The 22,657-nt window shown below is 31.0% G+C and overlaps 1 protein-coding gene across 1 annotated transcript in view; it reads right to left on the bottom strand.

Annotated features, from left to right (window-relative positions):
* Positions 1 to 22,657, bottom strand: part of Ten-m (teneurin transmembrane protein Ten-m) — a 217,081-nt gene that overhangs the window by 88,818 nt on the left and 105,606 nt on the right. Inside the window, exon 2 of the mRNA XM_088226371.1 lies at positions 2,786 to 2,836. Within this exon, the coding sequence (XP_088082497.1) occupies positions 2,786 to 2,834 (49 nt within the window). The 5' untranslated portion in view covers positions 2,835 to 2,836. The remainder of the gene's footprint in view (positions 1 to 2,785; positions 2,837 to 22,657) is intronic.

Raw genomic sequence — 22,657 nt, 5'->3', positions numbered from 1 at the left:
TATTTTTAACCGCTTATTAAAATAATTAATAAAATATTAAATCAAAAGCAAAAACGAACACTTATAAATAAATATTTGTTTTTTTCTCCCACAATTAATAAAACTTACCCACCTAAACAATGGATGTGGATTTTATTTATAAATGTCATTTTTTCTAAACAATAGTTTGATTCCAGATGACCAGTTTTATGCTTCAGGTACCAGTCCAGAGACTATGAAATATTCTACTGTGAAAACACCCTTTAAAACGAATATTTCATATCGACCATGTCGAGAATCGAACCCGAGACCGACCTGCATTCTATACAGGAAAAATTTTGGAACATTGTTGAAAATCACAAAGATAAAGTTTCTTAATATAAATAATAAATTGATATTCAATCTGCATTCGAAAAACTAAAATAAACTTTAATATTACAGTAAAAGGTTTATACTCGTATGCAGAGACAAAACTTAAGGTGAGGAAAGTACATTCTAATTTCAAATGCAGAAAATAACCCGAAGGTGAAGACAATAGAATGAACTTTCCTCACCTTTAGGTTTGTCTCTGCATACGGGTATTAAGGTGCCAAAAAAAAAAACTGAATTCGTTAACCATCTGATAGAAAATATTCATAATTTTAAAAAAGGCACTGGATATAAAGTTTTACATGTTAAAATGAAATATTTAAATAAGACAACTTGAAAATCTGAGAAATTAAAAAAGCGATTCATAATAAGAAAAATATAATAAATGGCCGAATAGACAATATTTCCTTTAGTCCACTCCTGTCTAGTTTTGAAAATCGTATCTTTATCACTTAAAATTTCGCATCTTTACAATAACAAAAAGATCTAATTTATTATTTCCATCTGTTTCGATGTATAAAAATAAATATAGTTATCTTTGTTAAAATAAAATAGGATAAGATTCATAAGCTAAGTATAATTTGATAAGGAAGCTTGTGTAGCTTTAAAACCGGTTGGTGGAAAAAGGGTGAACGATAAAGTTGTTTTATATTTATTATATTTTAAAATAACTCTTTAATGCATTTTAAAAAACACACTTCAAAGATACCACGGAGTAGTTATTAAATCATAAAATGAACGATTTGCTCCTAAAATTCATCGCGTAAAGAAATTTATGTTTGAAGAAAAACGGATTATAAATTAAAGAAGAGCAATCTTCAGTTAATGCTTTGATGGAACGCTGTTTCTATGATTTTTAACGACCATTTAACAATATAAAAAGTAAAGTGGTTCCGTATAAGCCAACCTTCCGAGTCATCTCAATCAAATATATTTTTCACACCCACTTTGGCAGGAAATTAGTACCATCGCTGTATAATAATATTATTATTAAGGTGGCGCGGTGGAGCCCTTCATGAAGGCGTCTGCGAAAATCCGCATTTCAGATAAGACGCTATTTTATTAGAGCGAAAAATTGAGGTTCTTTATCAGAATTCTCTTTTCAATTAGGATTACATTTGGCCAAATTTGCGATGAAAACACTTATGCTAACGGCATTTGGGGTACTTACGCGCTTAAAGCTACTTTTCGAAGGAGCCGCATTCGATAAATTAAGGAATATTAAACCTATCCAATGTAAGGAGTACAACAGTCTAATCGAGGTGAGGGAAGGGGATGATTCCCAGTTTGATGAACATCTCAATAGTGATTATGCGTGGGGTGGGGTGAATAAACCGACATAAATCTACACTTCGGCTCGCGAAATAATAAAAAATAGACGTAAACTCGGGGGTATAAAGCAAAACATAGAACTATGAAAATACGAATACTGCCAAAAAAGGCAAAGTCATTCTGAAAAAGTTTTTCAAGTCAAAATGAATAATGTATCGTGCCCCGGGAGTTCTCGCACGGGGTGAAGGGGGGAGCGGGGAGCGGGGAGGGGGTTATTGAATACACCCCGACCGACGCCCAACGAAAGGCCAAATCATTTTTCCTGAAAGGCCGTGATGAATGGGGCCATTTGTCAACCATTCTTAAAGAACAATTTGCAATTTAATGATCGACACCGCCAAAAAACTTGCCACATTATTGCTTGGGAATCAAAAGATCTAACTTATCGGTGACAGCTTTATGGCAAGGCGGGAAGACTCGAGTACCGAGAAACCACATAATGTATTAAGTTTTTGCAAAATGTCGTGTTAAGTCGCATAATATCGCCATAATCCCCTTTATACGCTTTCAAAGTCTCATTAAAGGTTTTGGTAAATATTAACTAAAACCAAACTACAAATATTGAGATAACAATAAAATGTGAAAATAGATGATGTTTCAATTGTTTTTATAAATTAAATATGTATCTTGCTTTTATAATGCAATTCCAGATTTAAAAATGATTTCAGAACGTCCAACGCTTTCCTCTAAATGTGCCCGAGGTCACGTTACTGAAAAGCCTGAAACTCTGACGTTGAAAACCGGAAACGGAAGCGCAACATCGGGGAAAATATAATTTCTACGTATTTCTATACAAATTTTCCATACCCACATATTTAAAATAGAATGACGTAAATATAGACTTCAAAATGAGCAGAAAATGAATATATAATTAAATTTGCGGAAACAAATTTCGTTTCTATAAATTAATGCCTCTGAAATTAACATAGAATGCAAAAGCACGATAAAATAATGGCTTCGATTCTACAGAAATATTCTAATGATTGTTTGTAAAACCAAATAAATGAAATAGTTTCGATGATCACGATGAAAATGATTCTAATCTAAATTGAAACCACAATGACAACAGGAAAAAGTTGATAATGAACTTTTGGTTTCGACTCACTTTCTTTAGATCTTGCTCTTTCGCTGGTATCAAAGGCGGACCTCAACATACCTGGAACAAAAAAAAACAATTAATTAATTATTCAATAGTTCAAATATTCGAAACTCAGGAGATATCCTGCTATTTCTTTGATGGGCGGATTTAACAGTATAACAGCATTTTTGTTAATTTTATGATTTGTACGATAAAACTTTTCTTGTGTATTTCATCAATGGTATTAACAGTACACTTATACTACTACTACTACTATCACGCCATTTCCCCGTAGGGGTAGGCAGAGTAAATGGACTGCCACACACGTCTATCCAGGCATACATTCCTAGCTTCTTCCACATTCATACATCTTGTCATACATGCCCTTCGGTTCTGTCTGCTTTTGACATGACCAGACTTAAGATTTTGGTTTATCTGATCATGCCACGTCTCCCTTGTTCGTCCTCGTCTCACGTAACCGTTTATTTTCGCTATATATTTTTTTATTTTTTATTAATTTATTCACACCTTTTATAAAATTACAATTTTACGTTCACTTTGCCCAGCTAACAAGGGTACATACCCCGTTCCAAGCCAGGCAATTACATTCTAATATATAATAATAGTTTACAGATTAATAGAGAGCACAGACAAATAAAATAAAAACTTATTCGTATACACATTTATATACATATACATATATATATTTATATACACACATATATACACACACATATACATACATCCATGCGCATACACATACATACATTCATAAAAACATAGACAATTTATTTATGCGAAACTTCATGGTTGCCATCCATAGATATATTTTCAAAATTATTCCTTATTTTCATATTTTAATTTCGACATCCAGTAAGAATTTTCAATCCGTAGCATGCATCAACTTTTACTCTCTACGACCAGTGTCATAAAAGAGCGAGGTCAACACCTTCCGCAACTTGACAACACTCCCGTCTTTCCACGATTCTGGCGAAAGGTTATGGTTACGTAATAGTGTTGTCTTGATGCCAGAACAGTGTTGACTCCTTCACCTAGTATCAGATCCCTATTAGAGTATCTTGTATTCTGGTTGTGGTTGACGCTTATATGCATACATTGAGTAGTCGTACGACTACTCAAAATGTAAATGAACAACTTTTTACGTAAATTAAAAATTAGTTTGAATTATGGAATTATGCGAATTTGTGTGGTATTTTCCGAGGCAAAAATAGTACACGATGGTCTCAGCAATACAAGTATACTTATTTCTATCGCTCATTAAGTGGTGAAAATAGTAAAAATTAGTTCTAGTAGTATAACTAGACTTATTCTGTCCCATCTTTTAAGGTTCAAGCAGCGTATGTTAAATATTTTTGTTATTTGTTAATGTGGTTACAAAAATTGAGTGATCTGTAAATCATAACCCGTTTCACAAAATACGAGTCCCGTAGTTAAATCATTGGGTTCAAAATAACGTTTTTTCAGTCTCCTAAAAAGTTAAACTCTTATGTACGCCATTCAAAGATTTATGAAGATCGAGTTGCGATCCCGTGGCTAGCGTTACGGGCTCACAAATCAAAAGTTCGAGGTTCGAACCTCATCTTGATTCGCATAATCTAATAGTGAGTTATTTACTACTCGTTCTTGTTTGTTATAGGGGAGAAATATTATACCATTCCTAATTATACGAGATATGTAAGTATAAGCACATATATTTTAATACCCAAAACGTTTTTTTTTTGCATAAATATTTTGTATACATTATATTTTGTATATATTATTTAACATGTTATCCTCGTTAACGGTTGTAGCGTTTTAAATATTACAGAAACGTCTACTTTCTGGTATGGTGTTAGTGAGTTTACTAGTGGTCGTTTTATGTTCTATATAAGGCCAGAGGAAATAATTATCACTTTAGTAACAGGCTACTGGGGGTAAGTTCTACCCCAAGTCAAATTTATTACAGATAATATGTCGAATTAAACGTTATTTATAGGGGAACATGCCTGCTTAGTATTGATTAATGCGTTCTTAGATATTTTTAAGTGCATCAACAATGGTACTTGTAACAAGTTAAGCTCTTTAAAAAAACGAATCCCCAAATAATGAGTAATCATCAATAAAGCAGAAGTAAATGAATTTAAAATAAAGTTAACGTACATTTTGATTGAGAGGATCAACTAACGCTTATTTGAAGTTTTAAATCCACCATTACAAAAAAAATCGATCATATTATGCCTTCTTAAAATTTTGGTAAACATTTTTATCTACAATATTTGAGTTTGTCCAAATGTTTGTAGACAAAAGACTGGATTTCACCCCCTCGGGAGGCATTAAGATTAACAAATTATGACGGAAATGGAGAACATTTTAGAGAAGGTAATGCGGAAGTCTAGGCAATTACAGGGCTTATAACCTGTCATTGGCTGGTTTAAGTTACCACTTTATACACTGTGTAACATTCACCATTTTACCAGCAGAACATCCACATTTCTTCAATTTTCCATTTGCCTGAAAATAATTTTCCAATTTTTAAACTTCTCCTTGGACCAGTTGGTTTTATAACAATATTTGATTTTGTCCAAATGTTTGTAGACAAAAGACAAGATTTCACCCCCTCGGGAGTCATTAAGATTAACAAATTACAACAGGGATGGAGAATACCCTAAAGAAGGGAAGATGGAAGTCTTAGCATAAAGTTGCTACTCAAACTAGACAACGACAGGTCATAAGCTCTGTAACTGCCTAGACTTCCCTAATCCCTTCTATATAGTATTCTCAATCCATGTTGTAATTCGTTAACGAATAAACTGTTGTAAAATTCGTATTAATTAAAGATTTTTATAGTAAACAGTTAAAAATAGTAAAAGAGTAGAATTTTTGTCATGGTTATCCAAGTTTTGTATCATAAACCACTCGTTTCTAAATATTGCTCGTATGGAAAAACGTCATTTTGAAAAATACGTCAGTTATACTAAAATTTTTACAAAAAGTGCTATGAACTTAATTATTTATATCAGACATGCCCAAGAAGAAATTGAAAAATTGGAGAATTGTTTTCAGGCGTCGCCTAGTACGTAAAATAAAATGATCAGATGAATTTTTTAACAACAATAATGGTTTCAGCTCTTTTATTTCACTCAAATCAATAGATGGAAGAATTGAAGAAATATGGGATTTCAAACATAGGTAAAGTGATGTATGTTACTTAATTTGTAAAGTGGCCACTTAAACCCACCAATGACAGGTCATAATTTAAGATCTAGGTTTTAAAACAAAATGTCACCTCATACTTTCAAAGTTTGAAAGTAAATATCATGCAATATTAGATCCGGCTGTTTTCTCAAAAATGCATATTTTGGTTGTGTGATCAGCCAGACTTTAAAAATCATTGAAACTTTTCAATAACGTAATTTGATTTTATTTTGTATTAAAACAAAACGTATGTATGCATTATTTATCATAATTTAACATAATATTTGATATAATAAAAAATATTCGAACTGTTGTGTATATTTAATTATTCAATCTTTACACAAGAATGCTATAACCTCAGTTTCACTTTTCTATGGCTGGCTGCATTTTGCCAAAAAAACAAACAAATTTATTATTAGGTTTTAAAAAATTATGTGTAACCCATCAAGACTTACGTTATAATATTTGTTTAACCAAGTGATTTCAGTTGTGCATAGAAAAAATACAGTAAAAGATAAAAACAGTTTACTTTCTTAGGCTTCTGTAGTGTATGAACTGATTTATCGCTTATTCTCATGTTAAACCTGATAGAAAATCTGCATTTTTTAAGTTTCAAAATGCAATTCTCGTGGCGAATACAAAACGTGACGTACATGTACTGACTTGACATAAAGATGAAACAATATATCTTTACTATCCGAGAGTAAGATCTTTAAATATTATTATCATCGGTGATATTATCTGCTGCAAACTGTGTCTGGTCGTGCAGACGTATGGAGCCAAGAAAATAGCGAAAAAAAGATAATGTTTTATAATACAAATAGATATTTTTACAAAACTCCACGTAAATTGAACAAGTCAGAAAGTGAAATCTGAAAATGTCAACATTTAACATCGAAAACAAACGTAAGGCAGTTTCCCCCTTTACAGAAGATTAAAAAAATTGCTAACACTTTGTTTTACAATTAAACCATATTGTATCAATAAAAAAATTCAGTGTTATAGGAAATCGGATACAAAACATGTTTTCAAAAAAAAATAGAGCGTTTAAATGTACCTCGTAGTTTCTTTAAAATGTATAAAAAAATTAATAACATCGATTTTCATAAACATCTACTACTTAAAATGAGTTCACAAGTTTTTCGAAATCAACAAATGATATATTTTTGTGTGAGATTTCCAATTTTCATGTAGCCAACGCACTTATTACGACGAGGATCTGAAGAGAACAAGTAAGTCACGTGCGGAGTAATTAAAATATTACAAAACTTTAAGATAATATCAATGATAATACGATACACGAAAATTTTGTCTTCAAAAATTGGGTTTACTTTGATGAAATAAAAATTTGACAAATAAAAAATATATTTTTTTCAAATCACTTAACTTAAAGTACTTATCCACGGCAAAGATTTGCCAAAACATAAAATTAAACGGTTTTGGATAAATATTGTCAGATAAAAGTATTTAAAATTTATTTATTTTTTGCACCACAACAGGCCAGGAGGCTCAATTACAGTGATGAATTACAACACAGAACACCCGGGCTCGAGAAAAATCACATTTGATTTTTGAGTTCTCACCGGGAATCGAACCCGGAGCCTTCCGTGTGCGAGTCAAGCGTCTTGACCACTTACACCATGGAGGTCGGAGTTAATTGCGTCTGTAGGAAAAAACATTACACATTTTGTTATAATGTTAGAATAAAATAGTTTTTTCTACTTCATTGATAACATAAAAAAATCCTGGTATCGGTTATTCAATTATAAAAATTAAAGTGGTACATACAAAAAAACAAAGTTATTTCATCGTTATATAATTTATATTTTTTTGCTTATTTAAAAAAAAAAGTGAAAATACCCTACTTTATAAAATTACTTTAAATTGTTGATAGCGTATTAAAAAAAAAAGATTTAATATTTGCATTTTGTGCACCGTCTTACTTTGGTCGAAATAAAATAATCGTTAGCAAAGGAAAATTTTAATATCCGTTAATTACGAAATATGGTTGAAAATTCGGCATATCATTTAGTAATAATTATTGGACGGTTTCTAAATATGTAGGTAAACCATAAATCAACCAATTCCTTTGTTTGCATTTTCCCGTCAAGAAAACGCTACGATATGCATTTATAAAACGCTTTCATTGTAGATAACTTTGTATAATGAAATTGTAAAGTTCAATTCGAAAATAAGTATGAGGCGTGTTACTAAGTTATAAGTGTTAGATCAATACTGAATAACAGGTGTATAGAAGTAAATTGAGTAATAAAGGAAATGGAGGAATCAGTATAATGATTTTATGGCGTATTTACAGGACAGCGCAGGCAGTGATCAAAAATAAAATGCCAAGTTGTTTGTGCTACTATTTCCACTTCCGTTTATCCAATTTTTTTTTGTTGTTTTTTTTAAGTCTTTATTCAATAAAATATACACATTATAACCATATTACTACATTATGAAGAAAACAAAGCATTAAAATATATTTTATCCCGATAAACTATTTAATAATAGTTTGTCATTGGGTGTTCAGTTTTAATTAATAATCAAATAAAAAGAGTACAGACCATACTGTATACGTAAAAAATAATAAACATAAAATAAATTAATTAACAGATAAAAATAGTTTAAAGAAATAAAAAAAAGAAAGTAAGAAAATAGAGTTAAATAATACAATTAAAATTAAAGAATAAAAATTTACTAGAATATATTTTAAATATATTTTATTCTTCCAAAAGATATTGTGTGTGCTTTTACGTTAAATATCTGTAGATTACGTTGCTGAGGGTTGGTGGAGCTCCTACCCCAGTTGAAGATTGACAAAAGACACTAGGTTGATGTTAAATGCGTATTCAATACATGGCGAATAAATAATGAATTATGTCTCGTGAGTGTTACGGCGATTAGAAGTTGAACTGTCTGCATTTGAACTTCATGCTGGAACTGACTGCGTTGAGCGGACTCTTCGGCCTGGCTAGGCTGACTGGTGTTGATTGATTGACTGTTCGTTACCACGCTCTGGGGTCTCTTTGTAGGCTACGTTAATTTGTTTTTCATATCTCCCTGATAGGAACGATGCTAATGTACTGCAGTACATTTCTCTCGTGGCTGGCAGAATATAATGTATTTAATTTAATAGAAAACGCTGATTTGCTTCATCTGTCGTCGCACTATATTTCAAGTGAAATTATTTATCATGTATGTATGTCATTGATCGTGGACTATGAACCTTACAACAAGCCTTCAAAATGAAATGTCGGTTAGACGAAAATGAGCATATTCGACACCTCGTTCGGTGCGCGTTCAATCGAGGGAATAAAGCAATCGAAGCTTCTCGCGATATTTGCGCTGTATACAAAGATGCCATAAGTTATTGACTAATTTGTTGTAAAATAATAAAGGAGAATACATTATTGACTAGCTCGTTTTGTTTTTGTTCTCTACATTTAGAAAAAAAATACAAAACTTATGTTAACACATAATACTTTAATTTGTCTGTTACTAAAGTGAAAGATTGCTTACTTTACCTTCGTGTAATTTATGATCAAGATACGCTGCATTTGGTTTACTTATGCGGTGCCCTATGCATACTGGGTACAGGTTAAAGAAATATGATAATCTTACACATACTCTGACGTGGATATGGTTTATAACAGGCATAGGAAACTTTTCTCTAGTCTGGGCCAGATTGCTCATTTTCCTCCAAGTTGCGGGCCGGAATATCGTGGTCAGCAAACACCGTATAATAATCAAAATAAAAATTTAAAGAAAAAAAATGCCCTTTGTATTACAACTCAATAAATTATATTTATTATTACACATACTGACACGCTCTGGATTAAAATTATTCCAACGTCCCGAGTGCATTTACTAATTTCCTCGAAAATTGGATTTAAAGCTTCGGATAAACAACGCTCGTGGGTAATATCCCTTGAATAAAAACCGTATCTACTAATTAATATGATATTTGATAATAACAATAAAGGGAGATTTATTAAGAACCCTCTAGCTTGTTGATAAAATTATTATACTAATGAGCGCTAGACAGTTCCTTGAAAACCACAAACAGCTTAAATACGTTTAAAATCAGTATAACCAAGTAGATTGCTGCGCAAGACTACAAAAAAAATATTTTGTTCTACAACGCAAAATATATTTCTAATTTCTCCTTGATGCTCAGCGTATTGTTTTTATATACCGTTAATATTGTTATTTTATTTTATTTTATTTTATATTTTATAAACCTAAACGGCAAATCTGCCTTTTACAAACATTTATAATATTAACATATTTGGATGAATATTTTTTCCTTTTTTTTAAAAACATGAATTTTAAAACCAAGATTTATAAAAAAAAATATACAAGATTTGTATTTAAAAAAATTATCTAAAAATTATACAGCATATTCAGTAGAAAGTTTAAATAATAAAACATTCTACAGTAAAACAACAAGAAAATCATAAGTACTGTTTCACACAGCTAGGCAAAGTGAGTAAAAAACTGTATATGAAATGCATGAATAAATAAATATAATTACCATTCACCATCTTTGAAAAAGTTCAAAAGGTTTGTCCTATAGCAACAATACCCTACACTAAATATATCAGATACGTGGGAATAACTATTGCCGAGTTCATGAAGTCTATTTAATACTGCATTACAAGTATACACTGTCCGTGAATTATTGCTACAAAACGGTGGCACCTGTCTAGTCATTCTTCCAGGCACCATGAAGTTGATGAGAGATAACAGTTTAGGGCAATCCCATATTGAATTTAAAATTTTGAATAAATTTAAAAGGTCTATAATATTTCTTCTATCGTTAAGTTTTAACAAATTCAATGTTTTTAGTAAAAAATCGTAATTTAAAAATTCATGACTGATTCTATGTTTAAAATATAATATTAAATTTAAGATTACTATGTTCTTTTGCAAACCAGTAAATTAACAATTTGTTAGCCTTAGAACAGACTATCGATTAGTTGGGTGACAAATTGTGAATTGAAAATGTAAAAAAGAAAAGAAAATCTTTATATATGTAAATTGTTAACTGTTTCTTCTGTTTCTCTTCTCTTCAAAGTATATAAACATGTATGCATGTAAGTAAATCTTAATAATAAATAAATTGATGAATGAATCGATCTAGGTATTTTATAAAAAAAAAACACTTAAAAAATCAGAAACACATTCGATATTTTGAGTTTATGAACGAATTTAGAATGATCAAACGTCCCACGGCCCGGAGCTTGCCCACATGTGGTTTATAGTATGCCAAACTAAATGAATATCGATGTATTGTTCGATTCGGTTTTCACATGAGATTTCATCCGATTTCGCCTGTAGTTTACATCACGACCATGTCGTGTGTTCCCATAATAGTCACAAATGAGCCAACACAGAATTCCGAAGCTCGCGGACCGTGAACGTGATTCTTAAAGCAATAAACAACGCGGAGGTATCATGACTTCATGCATTAAAAAAAACAACGAATCAATACCTTTATAAACCTTTAATTTTTATCATTACCATAATTCCCTTTAAGCGCCTAGTGATGCATATGGCACTGCATTAGTACACCAATCGTGGCGTATCTTGATTGTTTCTGTTTCATGAAGGTAAGATGATCAGTCTTACGCTTCAGGTACCAGTCCAGGAACTATGAAATATTCTAGTGTGTAAACACTCTTTAAATAAATATTTAATATCAACCATGTCAGGAATCGAACCCGATACCTCTCGCATGGTAGGCATTCTCGCTGACCATTACACCGTGAGGCCAACTTTTAGTCAGCAAAAAAAAATCATGTTAGATTTGACAACAAAGAGTCAGGCTCTTTTGTTTGGCAAGTGACTCGTTAAAATGAGCAAATTAATGCACCACAAATTAATATAGAATATAAACAAACATAAATAAGAAAGAAAATAAAAAAGTGAACAAACGTTTAGATTAACTGTACATATAAACGCATACTGTGCTTTAGGACCACACCATTACAGTTCTGGGGAACATTCCTAATGGTAAACTTTTTATTAAATAATAATATTTAAAAATATATACATGTATTTATGATTTTTATTCATAATCTAAAAATGGGGTAAATCCTCAATTTCCCGAACTAGAATTTCATGTGAACTTTTTTTGTTAGGGAGGGGTAGGGTTTCATGCAAGGGATGCTAGTTTGAAAAATTAAAGATAAACTTCATTCTCAAATTTAGAAAAAAACGTAAATATTGTGAGTTTTATATTTTGGTGGGGTTTTGTATGGTGAAGGTGTAAAGTGGGTTTTGCAAGTTGGTATAATTGGTGTCCTAACGACGAGACGGGTACATCTCGAATCCAGTAGACATGGAAAAGTCGGTAAGTGGTTATATACAAATATTTAATAACATTCAGTAAAATGTTTTACCACACAGTTAATGATTTAAATATTAATAATATTTTATATTTATTTCAGAAAAAAATGTGTTATTTAAATAAATATTCTTACGATATTTCTGGTTACTATTTAAATTTTATTTTCTGTAACAAAAATTAAATTTTAATATATGTAATAGCTAACGAAATATCGTGAGTAAATTACAATTTGCATAACTTACAGCTAGGACGAATGTGTATTATTAGAATTGTGAAGAATGCCTAAATTGATGCCGATAACATGCAAATGTTAAGAATGGCATTAAAAAATATTTGCTAGCATGTTTCAAACTACGTCACAGCAAATATTTTTGGTTAGGTGAAAATACTTATAATAATAGCTTATTTATACGTCACTGACAATGGTGGTGTAGTCCTTAAGGCGCTTGATTTTGAAGAAGTCAGAAGAAGTTTACAGGTTTGATTCTCAGTAAGAATACATAATTTAAATGTGATTTTTCTCAAGTTTGGGTGTTTTGTGCTGCAGTTCACCACTGTTATTGGGCCTCTTGGCCTAACCCAGTAAAAAAATAAACGTAGAAAACGTTTTTTACAAAATAAATTATTTGCTTTCTTATGCTATCTAAATATTTAATTTTCAGGGGGTCAAATTTTGACAATTGTAAATATCTCGGTATTAGAAAATAGGTATCAAATTGTGATGAAGATGATTCGAACCTTGATTTTGTGGTCCGTGAGTACGCGGGATCTGGTTCCGTGGCTAGTGACCCGGATCAGCTTTTAAAAGTATAAAATATTATCATTTTTATTTATAAAAAAAATTAAATAACACATTACAGAAATTTATAAATTTGGAATAACCGACGACCAGTTTCATCATTTTTGTGACGTCTTCAAGACTGGTATCTTTTAGAGTTACAAAAATACATGCATTTTTACTAATTAAAAAAGCATTATATAAACTCATGTATTTACCGTGTAATATTTTGTGAAAGGGTCCTTATAAATATATAAGCAAAAAAAATATACTATTATAAAATATTGAATTCTCTCAGCTTACTATTTCAGTATAAGTACAATATTTTAAAATAAAGATACCGAACATATTACGAAAGCGATGAAACCGGTTATTGGTTATTCGAATTTGGTGGATTAAGGTGTAATTCATCATGAATTTGTATAATAAATTAAAATTAATTTCCTACTAGAATTTTCACCAACAAATTTGAATGTTTTTTTATATGAAATACACTTTTTAAATAATATTTTACGTTGATAATATCACAAATTAAACGCAAACCACCACTAAGCAAAAAATTCAAAAATTACATTACACTCCTTAAATAACGTGTAACCGAATGTAAAGCCTCTGTCAAAGCTAGAAAATTTATAAAATTGTTAATAATACAAAATTTATGCATTTATTTGTCTCTTGGAATATTGATTGGTATATTTGACGCTCCAACCTTAAAGACTACGTTCAATTTGTGATATTTTATTTATAAATATGAATATAATATTCCATTAATTTTTATTTTTGATAACAAATATAAAGATTCTATTGGTTATAATAGAATCTTTATAAACGTTATGAATAACGATTTTTAAGACATAAATTTTTAAACAATGAAATATTTAATTGGATAAATAAAAAAAAAAATTTTTCAAACTTTTATTTCTACAGGATCCTGAAATCAGATTTCAGAGGTAGAGATGTAAATCGTGAAACGTACATTTCTGAATTTCAGCGCCTGAAAGATTTACAGGCGGAGCTCATAAGAAAGTCATGGCTAGATTAAGGCTTCGGGTGAATACGTCCCCACCCGTCCCAGCCCCCGACAATGCGCTGGTCTTGTGCAAAATTAAACTACATTGTTCTTCGTGGGGCGGTCAGGGCGAACTATTGTGAGGGCGGGAAAGTGTACTGCGCTGCCAGCGGACGTCACATCCGCCGGAACTAGATCCCGCATTTAAATCTGGCCGCGTGATCACAGAAATGGAGCAGAGATGGCGTTTGATAAATGGTAAATCAAATCTGAAGCGAAACATTTAGATATTTAAAATTCGCAAAATCAGTCAGTAGTTTGGTCGGTAAAAAATATTTTATTGTACTTTTGATGCCGATTTTATTTCAATAAGGTTTTTAATACGCTAAAAAAAGGTAATGTATAAAAAAAAACCTTTGTAAAACAAATAAAAAATCATCAAACTCAAAAGGTTCAAAATAAGAAGCAATTATTATAACTGGAAAAACTATGTTTTGGCAGGGGACGTTTTAATTTTTTTTATTTTTCATGTTAGTTATTTTTACTAAGTAATTGTACGGTAGTGTCATAGTGGAGAAGTTGACGTATTTGTCAACCAAACATGAGATTCTGAGTTCAATTCCAGGTATAGTTAGCGTGAAATATTTATTTCAAAAGAGTTCACTGATTGCAGTTACGTTACTTGGACTGGTAGCTGAAGAATAAAACCGATCACCTTACCTTAATAAAACGGATGATTAATTACATTTGGCGTGCCAATGTAAAATGCTTTAAATTACTTAAGATTAAGATTTAATACAGTTAAAAATAACAGAATTAAAATACCAATTCAAAATAAAAAAAAATTAGAATGCAAATAAAGTATACATATTTCGATATTGAAACTGTAAGAAAAAATAGTTGTATATGAATAAACAAGAATAAAAATATTAAACAAACCAGACACGACCATTAAAAAGCATTCGTTTGTGTATTTAGTTAATATGATTTGAACGTGTTTTTATTATTTATTCGTAAAAGCGTTATGAACGTTAAAATAATTAATAATAAAATCCTGTAATTAAGCAAATGAAATGTTTTTTTAAAAAGTATCTCCATTAGTGAAATATCTACCACTTCAGTAATAATAGCACCACGAGCTTTACGTGAAGTTGTAGGTATGCAAATGTCAGTTTGAAGGAAATAAGCCTCCTACGGTCACATCTACTGCCTACTGCCTTCTGCATTCCGGGTGCTCTTGGACTCGAGTAAAAATAAAATGAATTAAAAGCAAGGGATGATGCACAATGGATGCTGTACTTTGCACCATTTGTAGATAGATCTGCTTCCATTTGCATTTTAATTATCTCTTAAATCTTTTAACTGAACGGGTAGCGAAAAGCGCTTGTGTTTTTGTTCTTGAGATAAAAAATTAAAAGATACTACCGAGTGCCATATTGAATACTTAATATCCGATTGTTAAATTACGCAGTAGATGGGGTAATTTTTCAAATAACAAAAATATAACTAAATACTAACCAAATGGTTGTAAATATATTTATTATTAAATAATTATTTATGTGATGTTAAAAGCTTGTTCTCATTAGTATGATAATAAAAATAACAATAAAAAATATTTATTTATCGTTTGGTTGATGTTTTAAAATCTCGAGTTTTAAAATTAAATTATTATTCCGGATTGAGATTAGATAGAAAACCAAGAATAATTAGCGGAATCTTTTTTCATCTATGATTCGTAAAGGATTATATCCAAGTTGATTCATGTAAATTTAGTTCGGTTGGTTTCATGTGATTTACAGGAAATAAAACGATACTAAAAGTCAATCATACATTCTGGGTAGCGCAATAAACTCACTGGATAGTACACGAAGCCTATTTGTGAAGAAACAATCTTACAATGGCTATATTTGGGACCGCCATAAATACTCATTTGCGAGAAGCTTTCAAGATTTAACGACCTTATTAAGATGCAAACTGTCACGGAGAGAGAGAGCTAAGACGAAACGCTGAATATGAAATTCAGTTTGGGTACCGCCATGTTCCGCTGTGTCAAGATTCTGCAGTGAAGTAAATGCCATGTTTAAAATATCAGATCGCTCTAAGGGAGTTTCTTTGAAATAATTACTCCTCATCATGCGATCCGTTCAGCAAAATCAGAACAAAACGCGTACACAGTTTATGTTAATTTGACATAACAAAACATGTTTGAGGTATGTTTTCGGATTGCGCCTGATACGAGTAAGAAATTACGGGTTACTTTGGAAGTTGACGAAAAGGCTGTCGTAATAATTTTTCATATTCTTGTTTATAGTTTGAGTATAGTTACTGACATGTGTAAATAGCATAAGGCGATTGTCGTATAATTTATAAATGTTGATACCATCAAATGAAAGCTTTTATTCAAGAGAAACAAAACCTTATACGGGATGGAAAGGAGGCGATAGAATTCCTTTTACTCATCAGTTTACAAAGCCTTCAGAAGCAAGCGATTGTGCAATCGGCGAGTTTCAAAATTCGATTTAATCGAAGTTCTCGAGCGTGAAATATTCTGCGGGCTTCTAGAATAAAAAAGAATTAGAGTCGAATCCGACGATAATGAGTCGGAGGTGGGCGAGAGATTTCGGCGGTGTGGAATCCGTGATGGAAATTTTATTGTATTAACGGCTATAGGGGAACACCTCATTACCGAATTCAATAGGGTAAATTCATTCAGATGGCAGCGAAATCGGATTATCCCGAGCCCTCATGTACTGGAAATTGTTCGAAACTGCTGTATCGAAAAACCTGATCAAAGAGAAGGGTACAATCCGCTTTGTACCGAGCCGAACCCACATTTATGATACATTGCCGTAGAGTCTGTTTCCCCCCGAGGGGCGAGAGATTAACATGTCGCCGTTCGATAGAATAAGATGAAAGAAATGAGGAAAAAGAACTGCGGGTATTGATTGAGATGGAGTTCTGGAGGATTGAAGTAAATTGGGGGGATGATGGATAATGCGAGCGGTTTTCTTTCGTTTGACATGGAAATGTAAGGAAAATTGTAAACGCATTCGTCAAACCGATCTGGGAGAAACATTTCTGCATTTAATCCGCGAAAACAAAAAATTCAAATGACTCATTTTCCTAAGAATAAATTCAAAATATATTTATAACACGTTTGCTGAATATATATTAAAAAAATCACGAAAAAACAAGGTAAAATGAAAATGTCAAAAATTAAGGGAAATTAACTAAAAAAATGTTTAAATAATCATTTAAGAATAAAGCTGTAAAAATACCGGTAAAAAAACAATGTACTATTATGAGTAACCCAAATCACATAAGATTTTGTGATTTATAACAATCATGAGATACAAATATGTACAACTCACACAGACATGTACTACATAATGTAAAACATTCCTTTTTTGTGTTCGGAAACCACAAATCCGTGCACCTGAGCTTCCCCAGCCAACAATGGCGCTATATTTATGTATGCTGATTCAATCGGAGGAAACTTTTTTGAGGCAAACGAATAATATTCAAAGCAGCCACCCACAGGAAGGGTTAAAAAATAAGGGTTAGGTGAATATTCCACCTCGGGTCGAAATGCCTGAAATTCACTGAATTCTTATAAAAATCATCCGCTTTTGAATTAAGCGCTCGACAAAGCTGTTTAATCGATATCTGGGAAGCCTTGACTTTGAATTCATCGCCATGTCTGCATGTTTTCAACCACTAAAACGACATCAATGAAGTATTCGTTTTTATTGTTCACTGCGATGAAAAATACTATTTATAACTGTCTTAAAATGTATTACAAAGCATGTATTGAATAAAACGTATTTATCGAACATGGAACAAACTTAACCAATGAATATGACTCAAGAAAGTGATGTGCCGACATGCCTGACACATGCCGTCCCGCTCACATCCCCTATGCAAGCTTAACACGCACCTGGAAGGTGGTGATTGATAGACGTTTGGTTTTGAATATAATTGGGGAAAACATAAATCTGAGGGGAGAGAGAATATGCGGATTTCCCGCTTGATATGACGGTGTCGATTCATTGAGTTTGATTAAGAATGTATTATAAATTATATCCCGGATCGAGAGATCCGTGATTATGTCACGGAAGACAATTTAGATATCTCTGTTAGTAACAAAATAAAAGTTGTTCAATTTAAATATGGGTGTTGAGAACAGCTCTTAAAATAAAAAATGTACATACTATCTCGACTCTTTGCTTCCTGATGGAACAAATTTGTCTAGGTGTGAAATAACTAATATTTTGAAATGGAACAGTCTCTCTGTCTTTATTTGAAAAATGAATGACGGATATGGACCTTATATGCATTTTCAAAAAACTTAATGTTGTAATTAATGTCCCGTTTCTGTTGCAATCAATTTCTTTTCATGTTTTCAATCGTGTCAATCCAGATGTCAATCCAGATGTCAATATCTGCTATTTCTCAAATCTTCAAAGAGCATTTTTTTATGCAACACTGTCCATAATGCGTAGATTAGTCAAGTCGTTGTACAACTTGGAATTATTTGGGGTAGATCTATATATTTTTTATTAGTCAGTCAGTAATTGTTTCCGTGGTTTGATTGTAATACGGGTTTTACATTTCTTTTTGTAAATACATCATATTGGAAAAATAACAAAATTTAATATGGAAATTTCCAGACGGTACAACTTTATCCAGGTGTAAAATAACTCATATATTTTTTATGTTTGCCTTGGACATTAATAAGCAGTTTTAGGCATTCTGAAGTAACTAGTTCCAAAAAATGACTCCTGGGGATCAGTTATCCGTTTGGTTGTGTAAAACTACTACTCCATTAAAAACCCCGATATTGTAATTATGATAGTTCGTTCTTTTTTTTTCAAATATTTCAGTGGTTTGATTATCAAACGAGTTTTTCATTTATTTTTGCAAATATATAATAACTTTAAGTAATGAAATTTCCTGACATAACACATTTTTACCACTATTTTTTTTTGTATAAATAGTTTTGAAAAAAAAACTAGAAAAATATTATGCGTTATCGTTTTCAAGCTTTAAAAAACATAATTCAAAAATAAAAAGTTCAAAAACTCTACTGAATGCATGTTAAAAGAAAAAAAGGTTAATGCATCTTTGGCACTATGATTTATTTCAAAAATACATGTGAAAAATTAATGATTGTTGTGGTTGGACGCTATTATTTATGTTTATTCCAGTGAAACAAATGTTCTCATCGTATCGGCCTAGTTGAATTGTATATTTTTTTTATTCAACAATATTTTTACTGTGTCCAAATATTTGGAGCTCAGTTACAGTTTTTTTATTATTTACCAATGATGTAACAAAAAAATGTTTGCGTTTTTGTCATGTCCCTAAATATTTAAATGTTGGAGCCATTTTCTTTAAGTCGTAAATAACCAAGTTAGAAAATGGGAAACAAGTTGTGTTAGGGTAGGACTCGAACCTCGGATCTCCTGATCTGGAGTTCACGACACTACACACGGGATCACGAACCATTATTTTATTCACAAAAAACATCAGATAAAAGCGCTGAAGAAACTTGCCTGTAAAAACATATGAAAAATAGTAAATTTTACACATTTCGTAAAGTGATCCCTTCAATCAGCCTTCTCAATTCTTTTCAAAAAATCTTTTCCCTCTCGGTTCGAATAAATTTCATTTTAATATCCTTTTTTTTATATATAAAATACTACTTTCATTGAGTAAATGTTGTTATTGAAATGACGACAAACTCTTTTTATCCAGATAACTAGAGTTAAAAACTTTATTAAAAAAAAAACTGGTTTTTCATTAAAAATGAACATGCATTTACTGTTTAATTAACGATTGCAACAAAAACTAACACATTGATTAAAAAAACAATTGATAAACTTATTTATTTATTGAATTCATCGCTTCAATAAATGAGCAACTATTGTAGAAAACGTATTTTTAATTTAATGGTTACGCTATCATTCAGTCAGAGCCTCCTTCCCAGTATTCAAAACGAAACCGGATATACCTCTTCTGGTTTGCTTCGATTAGTTTGATTACGCCCTTAGTCTTCGACTCCCTGCAAGGTATTTCATCCCTTCCGGATGGGCTAGCAGCCCTGTAGCTGAGCAGGTAAAGGGGGTTTGGTTCGTTTCCAGGGGAGGGTTGCATGATCGTGGTGGGTGATTGACGTTGATTGTTTGACGCAAATGAAAATGCACTAACAAATGTTTATCGGGGGTGTGCGTTAGGCTTAACGATTGACTACACCCCCTCATTTACTCTAATTGTGAAGATTATATACTAGTATGGTAGATTGAGGAACCATATTATACTCGTTTTGTAATACAAACACGTTAGCATAAATGACTATCAATTCAATTTTTTTTTTAAGTTTTCGATAACATGACTTATTGACTCACGAGTAAAATTAACAAATGTATAGGAATATGTTCAACACGTGGTTTAATGGTCAGCTCGTTTGCTTACTATGCAAATGCAAGAGGTCGTGGGTTCGATTCCCGACGTGATCGACATGAAATATTTATTAAAAATGTCTTTTTGCACTAGAATATTTCATAGTATTATAATAATTAGTTCGTATTACAAATCATATTTTTTAATGAACTTTTCGTATTTATATATTTTTACATTGGCGGGCTTCTGTATAAAAAACAAATAAACAAAAAACACAAGGTTCTATAGCTGTAGTGCAGTTGTTATAGGTTTTAACTATGGCAACCGAGTTTGTGTGAACTTTTACTTAGCGGATTAATGTCGAATGGAGGGGGTAGAACAATCTATAAAAACACGTGGATGAAATGGAAAAAAGTTTTCTGAATTCACTGCTGTATTTGTGTTTGGTGTTCTCAAAATAGAGAATCACTAGAAAAAAAAATTGAAAATATTTTTTTGAAAATTATTACCAAATTTAAGATATTCTCAGAAACCAATTTAAGTATAAGTAGCCATCGAGTTGACAGTACTTTTCCAGGATTCTGTTTCTATTTCACATTATTAAATAGCTGTATTCTCAATCCACTCGGACACAGAGAAACAGTGGCACGCAAATTAGAAATGTAATGTGTTAAAAAATCCTTTATTTAATTTTATTTAATAACTTTTACCAACCACCCTGTATTACTAGTTATAAACCAAACATACAATACTAATGTAAATTTAAAGCAAAACAAAATTAGAGAAAATAAAATAAGTAGAATTAAGAAATTAGATAAAACGTTAAAAAAAATTAAGCCGCTAGAATACAAAAGGCCCTAAAATAAATATAACAAAATGTGGAAATAAAAGACAAAACACAAAAATAATATGTATTATCAATCAAAACACCCAAAACTTTGATAATGTGTTAAAACCCTTTATTTAATTTTTTAATGATATTTACCAACCACCCTGTGGTAATAGTTATAAACCAAAAATACAACAATTTTAATTGAATCGGCATTAACTTCGTAACACTTCATTATAAATTAATACTTTGTGTTTAATATATTAGTTTTATATCACCCGTCGATAGGAGGAGTGCTCTCCCAAAACAGTAGTAGTGTTCTTGTAAAAAATAAATTGTGTAACACTAATAACAAAGTTTTATTTTCGTGAAAATTCAAACATACAATATTTACTAATGTAAATTTAAAACAAAATAACATTACAGAAAATAAAAACGTAGAATATAGAAACTAGATAAAACGTTGAAAAAATTAAACCACTAGAACACAGAAGACCCTAAAATAAATATAACAAAATGTGGAAATAAAAGAGAAAACACGAAAACAATATGTATTATCATTCATAACATCCAAAACCTTGATAATGCATATTTAACGATAAATGACAATGAAAACCTTTTTGTTAAATTTTAAATAATAAAAAAATAAAAAAAACGTATTCCGAATTGTATGATAATGTTTTAAAATCATATATATTATTTCGAATGAACTTATAGAATAGAGAACTCGGGATATAAGAAAAAATTAATGATTTGCTTAAATACAAATTCTCGAGTCATAATTTAATGATATAGTTATCTGAAATAAATAATTAAATAGCTGTTTTTGCTAGTGGACAAAAACTTTCCAACGCTGTGCTAGTTGGCAAAGTCAGCAAAAGTATCTTAAATGGTTATTCACATAATTATTTATTTGGAAATAAATAATATAACTTGTTAATGCGGGAAGTTTTTTGCTGATAATGAGAAATAATGATTTATTTATTTTTTCCAAAAATGGGTGGACTGCGATATGCGAAAAGTATATTACATAATATTTTTTGTTGTTGCTGTATTTATTAAGATTCTAGTTCTTATTATAACTACTAAAATATTGCTTGATTGTGTATCTATGCCACTATTAATATAATTATGATACACCTAAACTGTATTGATAATGCGGTATTTTTGTAATCAAAAATACATTCGATTTATTTTTTTTTATTTATTTTTTTATTTTATTTTATTTAGAAAACATACAGTCATACAAAATCAGTATTAAAAACAGCAATTTTTAACATAAAAAGACCAATTAAGTTTTCATAAATTAAAAAGATATAAACATTAAATGT

Source organism: Micrasema longulum, unplaced genomic scaffold (genome assembly GCF_059751315.1).
Source record: "Micrasema longulum isolate JH-2025_06_02 unplaced genomic scaffold, ASM5975131v1 h1tg000428l, whole genome shotgun sequence".
NCBI lineage: Eukaryota > Metazoa > Arthropoda > Insecta > Trichoptera > Brachycentridae > Micrasema > Micrasema longulum.
The sequence above is the reverse complement of the archived record's forward strand: the minus strand, read 5'-3'. Positions and strand labels throughout refer to the sequence as shown.